The sequence below is a fragment of the Electrophorus electricus genome, chromosome 19, assembly GCF_013358815.1.
Source record: "Electrophorus electricus isolate fEleEle1 chromosome 19, fEleEle1.pri, whole genome shotgun sequence".
Classification (NCBI taxonomy): domain Eukaryota; kingdom Metazoa; phylum Chordata; class Actinopteri; order Gymnotiformes; family Gymnotidae; genus Electrophorus; species Electrophorus electricus.
In genome coordinates, this window is record NC_049553.1 from 16,356,927 (window position 1) to 16,369,674 (window position 12,748).

The following is a 12,748-nucleotide window of genomic DNA, read 5'->3' on the forward strand; positions in this document are numbered from 1 at the left end:
CATTCCACTTCAATCATTGAAGGTGTAGCCATGTTATGTCCTGTTCCTGTGTTTTACTGAAAGCCTTATACAGCACCAGCCGATGCACGGTGACCTTTATCTTTTGATCTCCAGACCTCTTTTGCTCTTTTAATATAAACAGAGCCTCATTAGCCAGCTACAGTATACTCTGTGGAGTAGCTGCAACATCACATAGATGTATGGAGTTTACATCAGAACTCCATAAGTGCCAGTTTCTGACAGTGATGAGTGCATTTACATGCACTTAATAATCTGATAACTGCAGAAAATCAGATTTTGTCAATAATCCAATCAATGTGTTTACATGCATTTATCTGAGTATTCAGATAATGGGAAAACTCTGGGTTTACATGAGTCAGGCAATAATCAGATTTCTACTTTGCAACCAGCCAATAATCTTACAGATTTATGTGATGTAAACTTCAAACTTCCTGCTGCAGCTTTTTGTAAACATTGACCCGCTTTACCAGCAAATATGGAACTTCCTTTTTTATGGTTATTAATAGTGCACAATGCTGCCCTGTCAACAGCTTTCTCTATATTGATGTAAAGATAGAATTGAGCTTTTTTTAATGAGCCATTGCTGTGTTTAATTCTGCCGGCTGCTTCCCGGACAGCTCTATACTCTACACCCTAAGGACAGCTCTATACTCTAAATTGGAGTATGCTGTTTACATGACCATTTGAATAATCAGATAGCTGGAGAAATCCAGTTATGATTATTAAGTGCATGTGAATGCACTCAATATTGCTTTGCTTTAGTAGATTATGTTCAATAATAATTTTCAATATTTAAATTTTTGAGAATATCTTCGCAGTCAATGTACTTAATGTCTTCCTTGTAGTCTATTAAAATGCAAACTTCCCGTGCCACCACTAAAATGTCTTCTTTAAAGTGATTACTGTGCCCCTCTCTCCCTCTCTCCCTCTCTCCCTCTCTCCCTCTCTCTCTCTCTCTCTCGTTCTGCCTGTACATGCTGCGTTACTGCCCTAGTACATTGTGTTTGAAGCTGGACACGAGGCTCTCTGTGGTCCAGTATCAGAGGAGAGTGTTTACCAGGTAACCTGTCAAGCTCTGCCCATTCCCAAGACTCATGTACAGGGCTGGGGGTCAGCAGGAGGCTGTAAGTAGTGAGGCTCTCTTCAACATGGAATCCAACATGCAGTGCTGCTGCTTTATTATTTAAAAAGATAAAAGGTTAAATAAAGACTATAAAGATTAAATTATTTTGAACATTGTCTGCTAGTCTTTATTTTTGGTACGGTGGGCACTTTGTGTTAATCACCTGTTACAACTTTTAGGTCCCATCCAGTCAGCAGAAAGAAGGAATCTATGATGTTCCAAAATGCCATTTTATGACAGTAGGTGGATCTATGAGCAAACACTGACTCTCTCTCTGCTTCTGTATGTACAAAACACTCTACCCCACCCACCCCTACATCCCTTCATCATCTACTCTACTCACCCCTACATCCCCCCCCAACCACCTACCCCACCCACCCCTACATCCCTTCATCATCTACTCTACTCACCCCTACATCCCCCCCCAACCACCTACCCCACCCACCCCTACTAATCATTGCACTGTAAACTCATACAATGTTCAGGTACCTTTGTGAGCCCAATGCAGCCTCTATGCCACAGATGAATTAGTCTGTGTTATTCTGTCGCTCTATACAACAGACTTGTTTATTCAACTGCAGCTTCTCAATTAGCACCTCACCCCTCTCTCCTCTCACCCCTCTCATCCCTTTCACCCCACTTAGCCCTCTTATAACTCCCACCTCTCACTCCACTCACCTCTCATCCCTCTTATAACTCTCTCCCCACTCTCCCCACTAGTCCCTCACTCAACTCTCCTCTCACCCCTCTCATCCCTCTTACAACTCTCATCCCACTCACCACTCACACCACTAACCCACTCACCAACACACTGTTCACCTCACTCCTCAACCCGTGCTCCACTCATCCCTCTCCACCCAGTCTCCTCTCATCCCATTTCTCACTACTGTATCTCTGCTATTGCTGTGCTATTTCCTGAAAGTTTATTTCTTAGGCACAGTGATGATCATACAATTAATTGAATAAACTTCCCATTGTTCCAATGTCGCATTGGATCATTGACCAATGAAGCAACCTATTAGTGAAATCAGATATTCAACCATTTATGAACACTCTCATTGGTGAACTTGATCTTACTCATGTGTGACAGTGCCTTTCTGAGCCTTAAATATGATTCTTTCCTCCATCTGTGTCTCTGTCCGGTTTTTCTCCATTTTGGACTTCTTTCAGAACATCAGTCAGTTGGACCTGTTTGGAGATATGGCTACTCCTCCGGACATCCTCTCAGTAAGTGATTTTCAGAATACCTTTCGCTGGTGCTCAATCATAAAACTACATTTACATTTATGGAATTTAGCTGATGCTTTTATCCAAAGCGACTTACAATTATATCTGAATACAATCTGAGTAATTGAGGGTTAAGGGTCTTGCTCAGGGGTCCAACAGTGGTAACTTGGCAGTGGTGGGACTTGAACTGGCAACCTTCCAGTGACTAGTCAAACTATGGCTACACAGAGAAGCACTATGAATAGAATTATACACTTAGGAAAGGAACTTGAATAGAAATACAACTTCGTGTCCCACACTTGCAGCTGTTAATGTCCCTGCCTCTGTATACACCAGTCCGGCGTTGCTGGGCTGGGTGTGGAGGAGCCAGTGACTCCCTGGTGGGTTTTACAGAACTGGCATGAGTGTCCTACAGAGATCATCATGAAAATGTCCTATAGAGATTACCATGAAAATGTCCCATGGAGATCACCATGAAAGTGACCTACAGAGATCACCATGAAAGTGATGTACAGAGATCACCATGAATTTCCCAAGAGGCCAATCCCAAAAGTGCTCTGAGTGGAGTGTTTACTTTTTAAGAACAGATAGTTGCTGTCATTTTGAATTTCACTAAATGCTTTTACTTTCTAGAAGAATCTTTTATTACCTTTTTGATAAAATAGATTAAACTACATTTGTATCAACAATGCTGTTACAGTCCCTCTTTCTGGGTATTGTATATAGATTGTTGACTAATAAAATTGGTTTGTTTGATGTTAAGATGCCGGCATCCCCTGCTAATACAGTGGATTCCTGTTGCCGGCGGCGACAGCACCAACCACAGCTGCTCACTCATTTCAGTCCCCCTGCTGTGCCTTCAGGTAACCCATGGCAACCGCACACCTGATGAGTGTGGAACTCCAGAAAGAGAGATCAGACTGGTTGCACTGTGGGATACATTAACACTGTATGATATTTATGATGGTCTATCTTATTTAATATGTGATAATCCATAACAATATTATTACATTTCATGACATGCTTCACAATGTCTCATCTGTTATTCAATACTTCAGTTAACACTGTTAAATTACTTAAGTACACTGTTTGAAACATTACTTGATGTTTTATATATGCATTAGATGAATTAGACTTGCATTAGGCTTACCCTGCCTCTGCCCATTTATTCTGTTTGTCCCACATATCCTGCCTCTTGCCTGCTGTCCTGACTATCTTACCTCCTGTACTGTCTGTCTGTCTGTCTGTCCTGCCTGTCTCTTACCTCTGTCCTGTCTCTCCTGCCTCTCTCTCTCCCCTCTGCCCTGTCTCTCCTGCCTCTCTCTCTCCCCTCTGCCCTGTCTCTCTTGCCTCTCTTCCCCTCTGCCCTGTCTCTCCTGCCTCTCTCTCTCCCCTCTGCCATGTGTCTCCTGCCTCTCTCTCTCCCCTCTGCCCTGTCTCTCCTGCCTCTCTCTCTCCCCTCTGCCCTGTCTCTCCTGCCTCTCTCTCTCCCCTCTGCATTGTCTCTCTTGCCTCTCTTCCCCTCTGCCCTGTCTCTCCTGCCTGTCTCTGTCCCCTCTGCCATGTCTCTCCTGCCTCTCTCTCTCCCTCCCCTCTGTCCTGTCTTTCCTGCCTCTCTCTCTCCCCTCTGCCCTGTCTCTCCTGCCTCTCTCTCTCCCCTCTGCCCTGTCTCTCTTGCCTCTCTTCCCCTCTGTCCTGTCTCTCCTGCCTCTCTCTCTCCCCTCTGCCCTGTCTCTCTTGCCTCTCTTCCCCTCTGTCCTGTCTCTCCTGCCTCTCTCTCTCCCCTCTGCCCTGTCTCTCTTGCCTCTCTTCCCCTCTGTCCTGTCTCTCCTGCCTCTCTCTCTCCCCTCTGCCCTGTCTCTCTTGCCACTCTTCCTCTCTGCCCTGTCTCTCCTGCCTCTCTCTCTCTCTCACACCTCTGTCCTGTCTCTCTTGCCTCTCTCTCTCTCCCCTCTGCCCTGTCTCTCCTGCCTCTCTCTCTCTCCCCTCTGCCCTGTCTCTCCTGCCTCTCCCTCTCCCCTCTGCCCTGTCTCTCTTGTCTCTCTTCCCCTCTGCCCTGTCTCTCCTGCCTCTCTCTCTCCTCTCTGCCATGTCTCTACCAGGTTACATGACAATGGGGGCAGTACCACTGGCTCACTGGGCCCAGCAGTCATTTGGAACTCCAGCTGCTCCTCTAGCATTTGGGGTTCAGGCTCCTCTGCAGGTGTCCCAGGTGCTTCCCAGGGGCCAGCAGATGATCTGGGGGCAGGCCAATCTCTTCCCTTCCCCTGTGACAGGCTCGCAGCAGTGGGCCTTAGTTCCAGCTCAGACGGTCGGCATGGCGCGGCATCCCCTCCCAGCTGCCGCCATGCTCCAGGGCTTGGTTCCCATAGCAACCATGCGACAGCACCAGCCTTCTGCCCCATCCTCAGCCGTTACCAGCCCACAGCATGTGGCTGACTTTGTCCCGCAAAAATCAGATCCCTCCGTGACCACAACAAATTCCACCATCCACACAGTGGATTCTGCCCTGCACAGGGCTGACAGCACTATCCACACTGAGGAGATGTCAGATTCACATGCGCAGCAAACATCGACTCATCACACACAGGCACTATTAGGAGCAGCCATACAGCATTGTGGGAAGCAGGAGGAGAAAGTCTGCTGTGGCGAGCTCGACCTCTCCCAGCTAAGCTTGACCCTGGGGTCATATATATCACCATCTTCTACAGAGTCTCGTGAGTGAGATGTACTTCTGTGGTCACCCTACAGCAATATAGCTACTTATGAGCTAATTAACAAAGACATGTAATTGACATTTTTGCTGTCAAAAGTGCAGAAATGTGTATATGTCCAAACTCATGTGAAGAGAGATTTTAACACTCATCTGTATGAGTAGTAGTAGGAATGCAGTCTTATTTTTATTGGACCCTGATCTTAACCTGATGGGTTCTTAGTTACAGCATCAAGAATGTCAAGTTGATTGAGTTCTTACAAGTTATTAAAGTTTATGTATCTGTACATGTCATCTATGACCATCAGTCCTGAGTTAAGAATATCAGTGTCGTAGTGACCATCATTGCTGAGTCCCATTCCTCTTCTGTAGCTACTACACCTGCTACCCTGCCCTTTGAAACCTTGTCTGGGTCTTGTCCTGCAGGAACAGAAGCTGGCCCTGACCATCTTGTAGCATCTTTTCCCATGCGCGCTGGCAAGAGTGGCAGTCATGTTGGGAAAGATGAACGGGTAATTGATTTTTTTTTTCTCCATATTTGAGCTTCTTAATGAGAATGCTGTTGGCCAAAGAGGGGTCACTCCTGTGGTTAATTCTCGTGATGACTCATTCGCAGCAGTGGTGGCTGTAGTTCATTTGAACTGGTTGTCTATGCTGGGATATGTATCCATTAGAGAGGCCTGTTAATTGATACCTTTATAGTTCTCCAGTTAAGTCATATTAACCAGTGCATGGTGAGCATTAATCAGTGTTCTATATCATTGAACATTTTCTTTATTAAATTGTTTTTCTTAGGCTAGCCTACATCATTGTTTGAATAACAAGAGTTTGTTTTCTGACAAAAACAACTGGTAGATTTTTGATAATGGAATGTTCACATCGAGTTTGATGCAATATTTTGTTTAAACCTTTTAGTTCTCTTATCATTCATAAATATGTAAAGTTTTCCTGTGTACAAAAGATACTATAAACAGTACCTATGTGTTATGAACGTAATCGCTGCTATGCTGTGGTCCTCCATGCGTTTTCTAAAAGGTCTTCACTTTTATATTCAATGCATTGCTTTTTTTAATTTATTTATTTATTTTCTGAACCTTATCTGTTTATAACCTTATCGCTAGTACTGAATGCAAACAGCTGGAAGGTGGAGCTAGACATCATGTGATAAAATACATTTGCCCCAATGGATAGTGACTTGCACTGTGAGCACGCGCTGTGTGTAATACCTGAAAAACACACTTGCCTGACACATTGTGTGAATCTTAAATTCAGGCTAAATCAGATCTTAGCCAGTTTGTTCCTATCTCATGACCTATAGGTGGTGCTATTAGTCTTAGGTCCACATAAGGCCAAAATAAACTGCTTCAAGACATTTCTTAACCATAAATGAACGATGTAAATGGACAATGTGGATGGCAAAAATATGACAAATTCTTCTGATGACTTTATTACTTGAAAGACAAAGGGTGCTTAGCACCATTTGATCATTTTAGCCTCCCCTGCTTAGAGGTTGTCTGCTAACTAGCCAGTATCATTGTGGCCATATTCTGGCCCCATAAACCTGCTGATTTGGAACCACTGAACCTGTGATGTAGGCATTCAAAGGTCAGGCCCTTGCTATCACTTGATCAGTTGTGCAGCTGCCATTTTTCAGAAAGTCGCTATTTTTTTGTGTTTTATTTCATCTGCCAATATTTTGTCTGCCAATGTAATCCATATTGTTTATCTGTCATCTGTCGACGACTTCTGGGCTAGGGGCCCTTAACCCTAGGGAATTGGATACATTATCATTCCGCTCTCAAACCAGTGGAAGTGCGACTGAGTCTTGTAAGGTTCACCAGTCTCTAATCACCACTACACTCCTCCCTACCCTACTGCACCCCATCTTTAAAGTCTAAGGGTTTAGTCTTTTCAGATCAGCTTGAAGTGTGAGGTCTTAAACTTTTCAGGGCAGCTTTAATGTTTTCTAGGTCTGAATTTGTGATTCAACATTTTTAACAGCTCTCATATGAAGCAGAAATAATATTGAAAGGACTAACATAGTTATGTACTTATTTCACTCTGTTTTCAGGACAGGGATTATGATTTAGGGATTAATTTTAGGGTTAGATTAAGACTGCTGCAAAGGTAAAAATATTATTATCACATTGAAAATGTAGCTATAATGTACAGAACAGGAATTTATTATTATGAGTTATTACACTCTGGATTGTGTTGGACTTTACAGAGTCCTTGTTATGTGTGAAATATAGCCCATGACCAGTGAAGGTCTGTCCTCCTGTGTCAACCTGGCTGGGTTAGGGCTGCAGACCTGTGGCCTTTCTCCAGGTTCTGTCTCTCCTTTTCCAGGCTCCAGACACAGAGCAGGTCAATGTGTCTGTCCTGCAAGCCTGAATGTGGGTTACCTGCTGTTCCAGAGGCTATGATCAACTTCCACTAATGTAATTGAGTACTGCTGACCCCTGCTGGCTGTGTGTAGTACTGCAGTTCTTCTCAGGAGAGGCGCATCTTAGCAACACAGACGATGATCAGTTTCATTTGTAAAGTTTGAAAGTGTGCATGACTAATTCTGTGTGTGTGTGTGTGTGTGTGTGTGTGTGTGTGTGTGTGTGTGTGTGTGTGTGTCTGTCTGTCTGTCTGTCTGTCTGTCTTTTTACCTGTGCTATCTTTAATCTCAATTATAGGTTACCCAATTCCCATTCTCAATCCTCTCTCAATGTCATAGTTCTCTTTGTTAGTTTTGTTTTATGATCTTGTGTTGTAAAGAACTTTCATCTGCATTCTATGTATGAAATGTGCTATATAAAATGTATTATTATTATTACAGGCGATGGATACCCCAGCTCTGTAAGGACAAGGTCCATAAGAAGATGCAGGATGCACACTGCACCAGAGCTGAATGGTAACCTCCAGAAGATTTACCAGGATGTCAGCGTGGAGACTAACATTGTAACAATAAACACAAAATAAACAGGCATGATGTCTGATACAGACACATTAATAATAAGGAGAACTCTGTGTGGAATTTTCATTTGAATTACACAAAGTCCCTCCTTGATACCTTGTTACATTTGAAATAGTTGGTCATCTAAAAATCTGAACTGTTTTACAAAATATTTATTTTTAATTGATGAGGTGCTTATATTGATAAGATATTAGTTTGAGCTTCTGTGATATTCGAGTGTGATGGTGCAGCCAGAAGTCTTGGCTGTGCTGAGCTGCTTTGCTTAGGCCTGGGAGGCTTTCTCACCCTGTGCTGGACTCTGAGTCATACCCTGTGTGTTGGTGTGGAATTGAGGTTTGGACATTTCCAGTGATTGGTCTTATTTACAGGTGTGGCTTCAAAAATGCCGCTTTGCTTCAAAACGGCTGAACATAAACTTTGGTTGGGGAGGAGGGAGTTGCTTTCATGTTTTTTATTTCCAGGCTGACTTAGAAATGAGGCTTGTGCAGCCACACTAAGGTTTTAAACTGACTCCACATGCAGCAAGTGCATCAGACATACACAGGCTGTCTGCATAGTTCTCACCAAAGGAGATTTGATGCCACATTTCACTAACTTTTATACAAAAGCAATTTTAAAATAATGATTTTAAAGCATTTTTTTAAATAATATTTTTATGTCCAGTGCTTAGGATCACCCAGATATGATGTTGGTATGGAAACTCCTCTTCACCAAATATTGGCTGGTAAATGATGTGAATTATTGTGTTATAATGCTGTGTTGAGGGGAGAAAAATGCCAACCAATGGTATTCTGAAAGTATGACAGCAGTATAATGAGAAATAATATTGTATGTTTTTGTTTAGAGCTGAGTAAACAATAAACAGACAATGGTATTTTCTCTTTTCATTTGAAATAGATTAAGTTGTTCTGGACCTTGTAGTCCTCCCAGATAGCCAATCCCAGCTGTGCCCTTCATATATCAGAGTTTCAATTTTGAACTTACAAAACAAAGATAATACACGACACCATAACAAAGTGTTGATTTGACAGCAAATCTGTTAAATTTGCATTAATTTGTCCAACAACATTGCAACACACTTCTCTCCTAAACTACAAAATTAGGCTACAGACTGACTGTGGTTTCTAAAGCAGAATCCTTCTCTATCTTCTAGTATTACACCTATAGTAGCTATATTTCATTACTTATCACTTTAGTGTCTAAGAGGTCAGCTCACAGCCTACCCTACCCCATCTGCCTATGTCTGCCATAATGTCCAAAGACCAGAACACACTGGCCCAAAGAGACATGAACCTGAACATACTGGCCCAAACACACACACGAATATTCTGATATTGCTACTGATTGTCGAATGTTCAACAGGCAAACCAAAAACCAGTGTGAGCAGGGGAGAGCATTTTAGAATGTTCTCAGTAATCACACTTGGGTCCAGCACAGCAGCCCAGTGTTGGGATTGCTTGGTGTACTTTGGCTAAGAGTGTGATGGGCTTCTGTCAGACCCCTTTAGTAAGAGCTACAGGAAGGCTGGACTTTGTGTCATGAATGTAAGAAAATTCTTTAGGTAAGTGGTGAGAACACAATAATTTGTGCTTGACTTGAATGGTTTGGTATCGTCACAAGTGTAAAGTAACTTTTTAAAAAATATATTTTATCTTCAAACTGAAGCTCTTCATCTGAATAACCCATTGTCTTGTCTTTATTTTGCTGTGTTCAGACTCCTGAAATTAGCCATTTTAAATGTAATATTATTTGCTCTATTGAATAATATATTATTCATTTTTGCCTTATGTTGCAATATAGGTGATGGATGTGAAAAATAAATGTGCCCTTATGGTAACAATGCAGGAGGTGGATATCGGTGTTTGGACATATCTCTCAGTCTCCCTATCAGTCATGAGTTTATGGACTATGGTTTCATCTTTGTACTCACTTTTCAGACTCTTTATCAAGCACATAATTTGTTGTTGCTAAATTTAACTATGAGAAATAACATGGCTGCTTGTTCAAGGGAAATAATGCAAACACGGAGGACAAGAGTCTACTGTCAAGTACCAGTGGGGCAGATTTACAGTTTACAGTCAAGCAGATAACACTACAGTTACAGTGCAAGTATCCCAGTTAACAGAGAAGCACAATACATTACAACACTACAGTTAGTAACCCAGTTTACAGGGAAGTGCATTAGTACACTAAAGCTACAATGGAAGTAACCCAGTTAACATTTATGGCATTTGGCAGTCGCTCATGCTGAGCGACATACAAAAGTGCTTTGTCGTAGAATGAGGTTTTAGGTCTACATTTATGGCATTTAGCTGACACTTTTATCCTAAGCAACTTTCACTTATAACTGAATACAACTTGGGTGTTAACTGGGTGTTAAGGGTTTTGCTCAAGGGCCCAACAATGGCAACCTGGGAGAGGTGGGGTTGAACTGGCAACCTTCTGATTACTGGTCAAGTACTTTAACAACTGAGATAACACTGCCCATGGTGCTGCTAACAGGAACTAATGGTGTACTTACACTGTAACTAGCAGCATACCTACACAGTAGCTAACGGTGTACCTTCACTGTGACTGGTGGTATAAAATAGTGTTAGCAGATAGTCTCTGCGTTTCCAGTGCTGTTTATGTGTCTGTTGATTATGCAAGGGATTATAACAAAATTGAAAATGGATACTTGATTACTCATATCAATGTAAACTTTTACTTATAAGTACAAATCATTTAATATAAAATAGACTTTATTGTAATTTATGCTTACCAGTCTGTCTTCATTATTAAAAATATGTTGTTCTTTGCTCAATGGAAGACTGCACAGGTGAAATATAAAGTGACTGCCATCATGACATGTAATTCTGTCACAAATAAAATGTCATAAACACACACTTTTCTGTCTCCAATTCCCCTAAACCAACCCTTCCTCATGTCTCCTCAGACCTGTTTAATTCCTAATCCTAACCCTCAGACCTGTTTAATTCCTAATCCTAACCCTCAGACCTGTTTAATTCCTAATCCTAACCCTCAGACCTGTTTAATTCTAAACCCTAACCCTCACCCTCTGACCTGTTTAATTCCTAATCCTAACCCTCAGACCTGTTTAATTCCTAATCCTAACCCTCAGACCTGTTTAATTCCTAATCCTAACCCTCAGACCTGTTTAATTCCTAATCCTAACCCTCAGACCTGTTTAATTCTAAACCCTAACCCTCACCCTCAGACCTGTTTAATTCTTAATCCTAACCCTCAGACCTGTTTAATTCCTAATCCTAACCCTCAGACCTGTTTAATTCCTAATCCTAACCCTCAGACCTGTTTAATTCCTAATCCTAACCCTCAAACCTGTTTAATTCTTAATCCTAACCCTCAGACCTGTTTAATTCTTAATCCTAACCCTCAGACCTGTTTAATTCCTAATCCTAACCCTCAGACCTGTTTAATTCCTAATCCTAACCCTCAGACCTGTTTAATTCTTAATCCTAACCCTCAGACCTGTTTAATTCTAAACCCTAACCCTCACCCTCAGACCTGTTTAATTCCTAATCCTAACCCTCAGACCTGTTTAATTCCAAACCCTCACCCTCAGACCTGTTTAATTCTAAACCCTAACCCTCACCCTCAGACCTGTTTGATTCTTAACCCTCACCCTCAGACCTGTTTAATTCCAAACCCTCACCCTCAGATCTGTTTAATTCTAAACCCTAACCCTCACCCTCAGACCTGTTTGATTCTTAACCCTCACCTTCAGACCTGTTTAATTCCAAACCCTCACCCTCAGATCTGTTTAATTCCTAACCCTCATGCTCAGACCTGTTTAATTCCTAATCTCAACTCTCCGACCTGTTGTTTAAACCCTAACCCTCAGACCTGTTTAATTCCTTCTCCATGAATGTGCTACTATTAAATGTGTGAACATTTCAATCCGTTATAGGCCTTCCATTTTTTTACATTATCATGTGCTTCTGACATTGCCTCATTAGCCTTAATGTTAAAGTCTTACTATTGCTTTATTGATGCATTTAATTCTAATCTCTAACTCAGAGTGTTAAATTCTCTCTTAATTGCTATGTTTAACCCTAACCTATAACCCATGGTGTTAAATTCTCTCTGTATTGTTGCGTTTATCCCTAATCCCTAATCCCTAGCCCATGGTGTTTAAACTCTCTCTTTATTTTAGCTGTACATTATACTATAACCTTATCATTTTTCTTACAAAATTTTTAATACTTTGTATTGTAAGATATTATTATTAGACATTATAAGGTATTATAAAAGTCTTTTGTTGTGACAAATAATATTACAATTTCAGAAACACAAAATAATTCTGGGAGTCAATCTGAGATGTCCATGATTCTAAGTGCAACAATCAAATATATCCACTAGAGGGCTTGTGATTTCATTTTAACAGTTCACCCTCTCCCACTTAACCTTTCATAACATGAAGTCGATGACCTAGTTAGGCAGAATAGTAATGCATTCAGAGTTTTGTTGTGTTTTTGTGGGTTTTGTTTTTTTTAACCCCTAAAATGTTTAGTCTCATGATGTTAAACCTTAAACTCACACACATTCTGTAAGGAGCCACCACAATAACTTCTGTTTTCCACACTTAAGTGCTAAATGAGACAAATGAGAATTTATTGAAATGTTGTGCCTAACATAGTATGAAGTCATTAGGCTAAAGTTTAAAGTAGAAATCACACTA

General features: G+C 41.5%; 1 protein-coding gene across 1 annotated transcript in view; it reads left to right on the top strand.

Annotated features, from left to right (window-relative positions):
* Positions 1-12,748, top strand: part of c8b (complement component 8, beta polypeptide) — a 52,329-nt gene that overhangs the window by 29,833 nt on the left and 9,748 nt on the right. Inside the window, exons 8-14 of the mRNA XM_027031387.2 lie at positions 1,016-1,081; positions 1,324-1,383; positions 2,315-2,371; positions 3,135-3,234; positions 4,474-5,088; positions 5,511-5,596; positions 7,912-7,931. Of these exons, the coding sequence (XP_026887188.2) occupies positions 1,016-1,081; positions 1,324-1,383; positions 2,315-2,371; positions 3,135-3,234; positions 4,474-5,088; positions 5,511-5,596; positions 7,912-7,931 (1,004 nt within the window). The remainder of the gene's footprint in view (positions 1-1,015; positions 1,082-1,323; positions 1,384-2,314; positions 2,372-3,134; positions 3,235-4,473; positions 5,089-5,510; positions 5,597-7,911; positions 7,932-12,748) is intronic.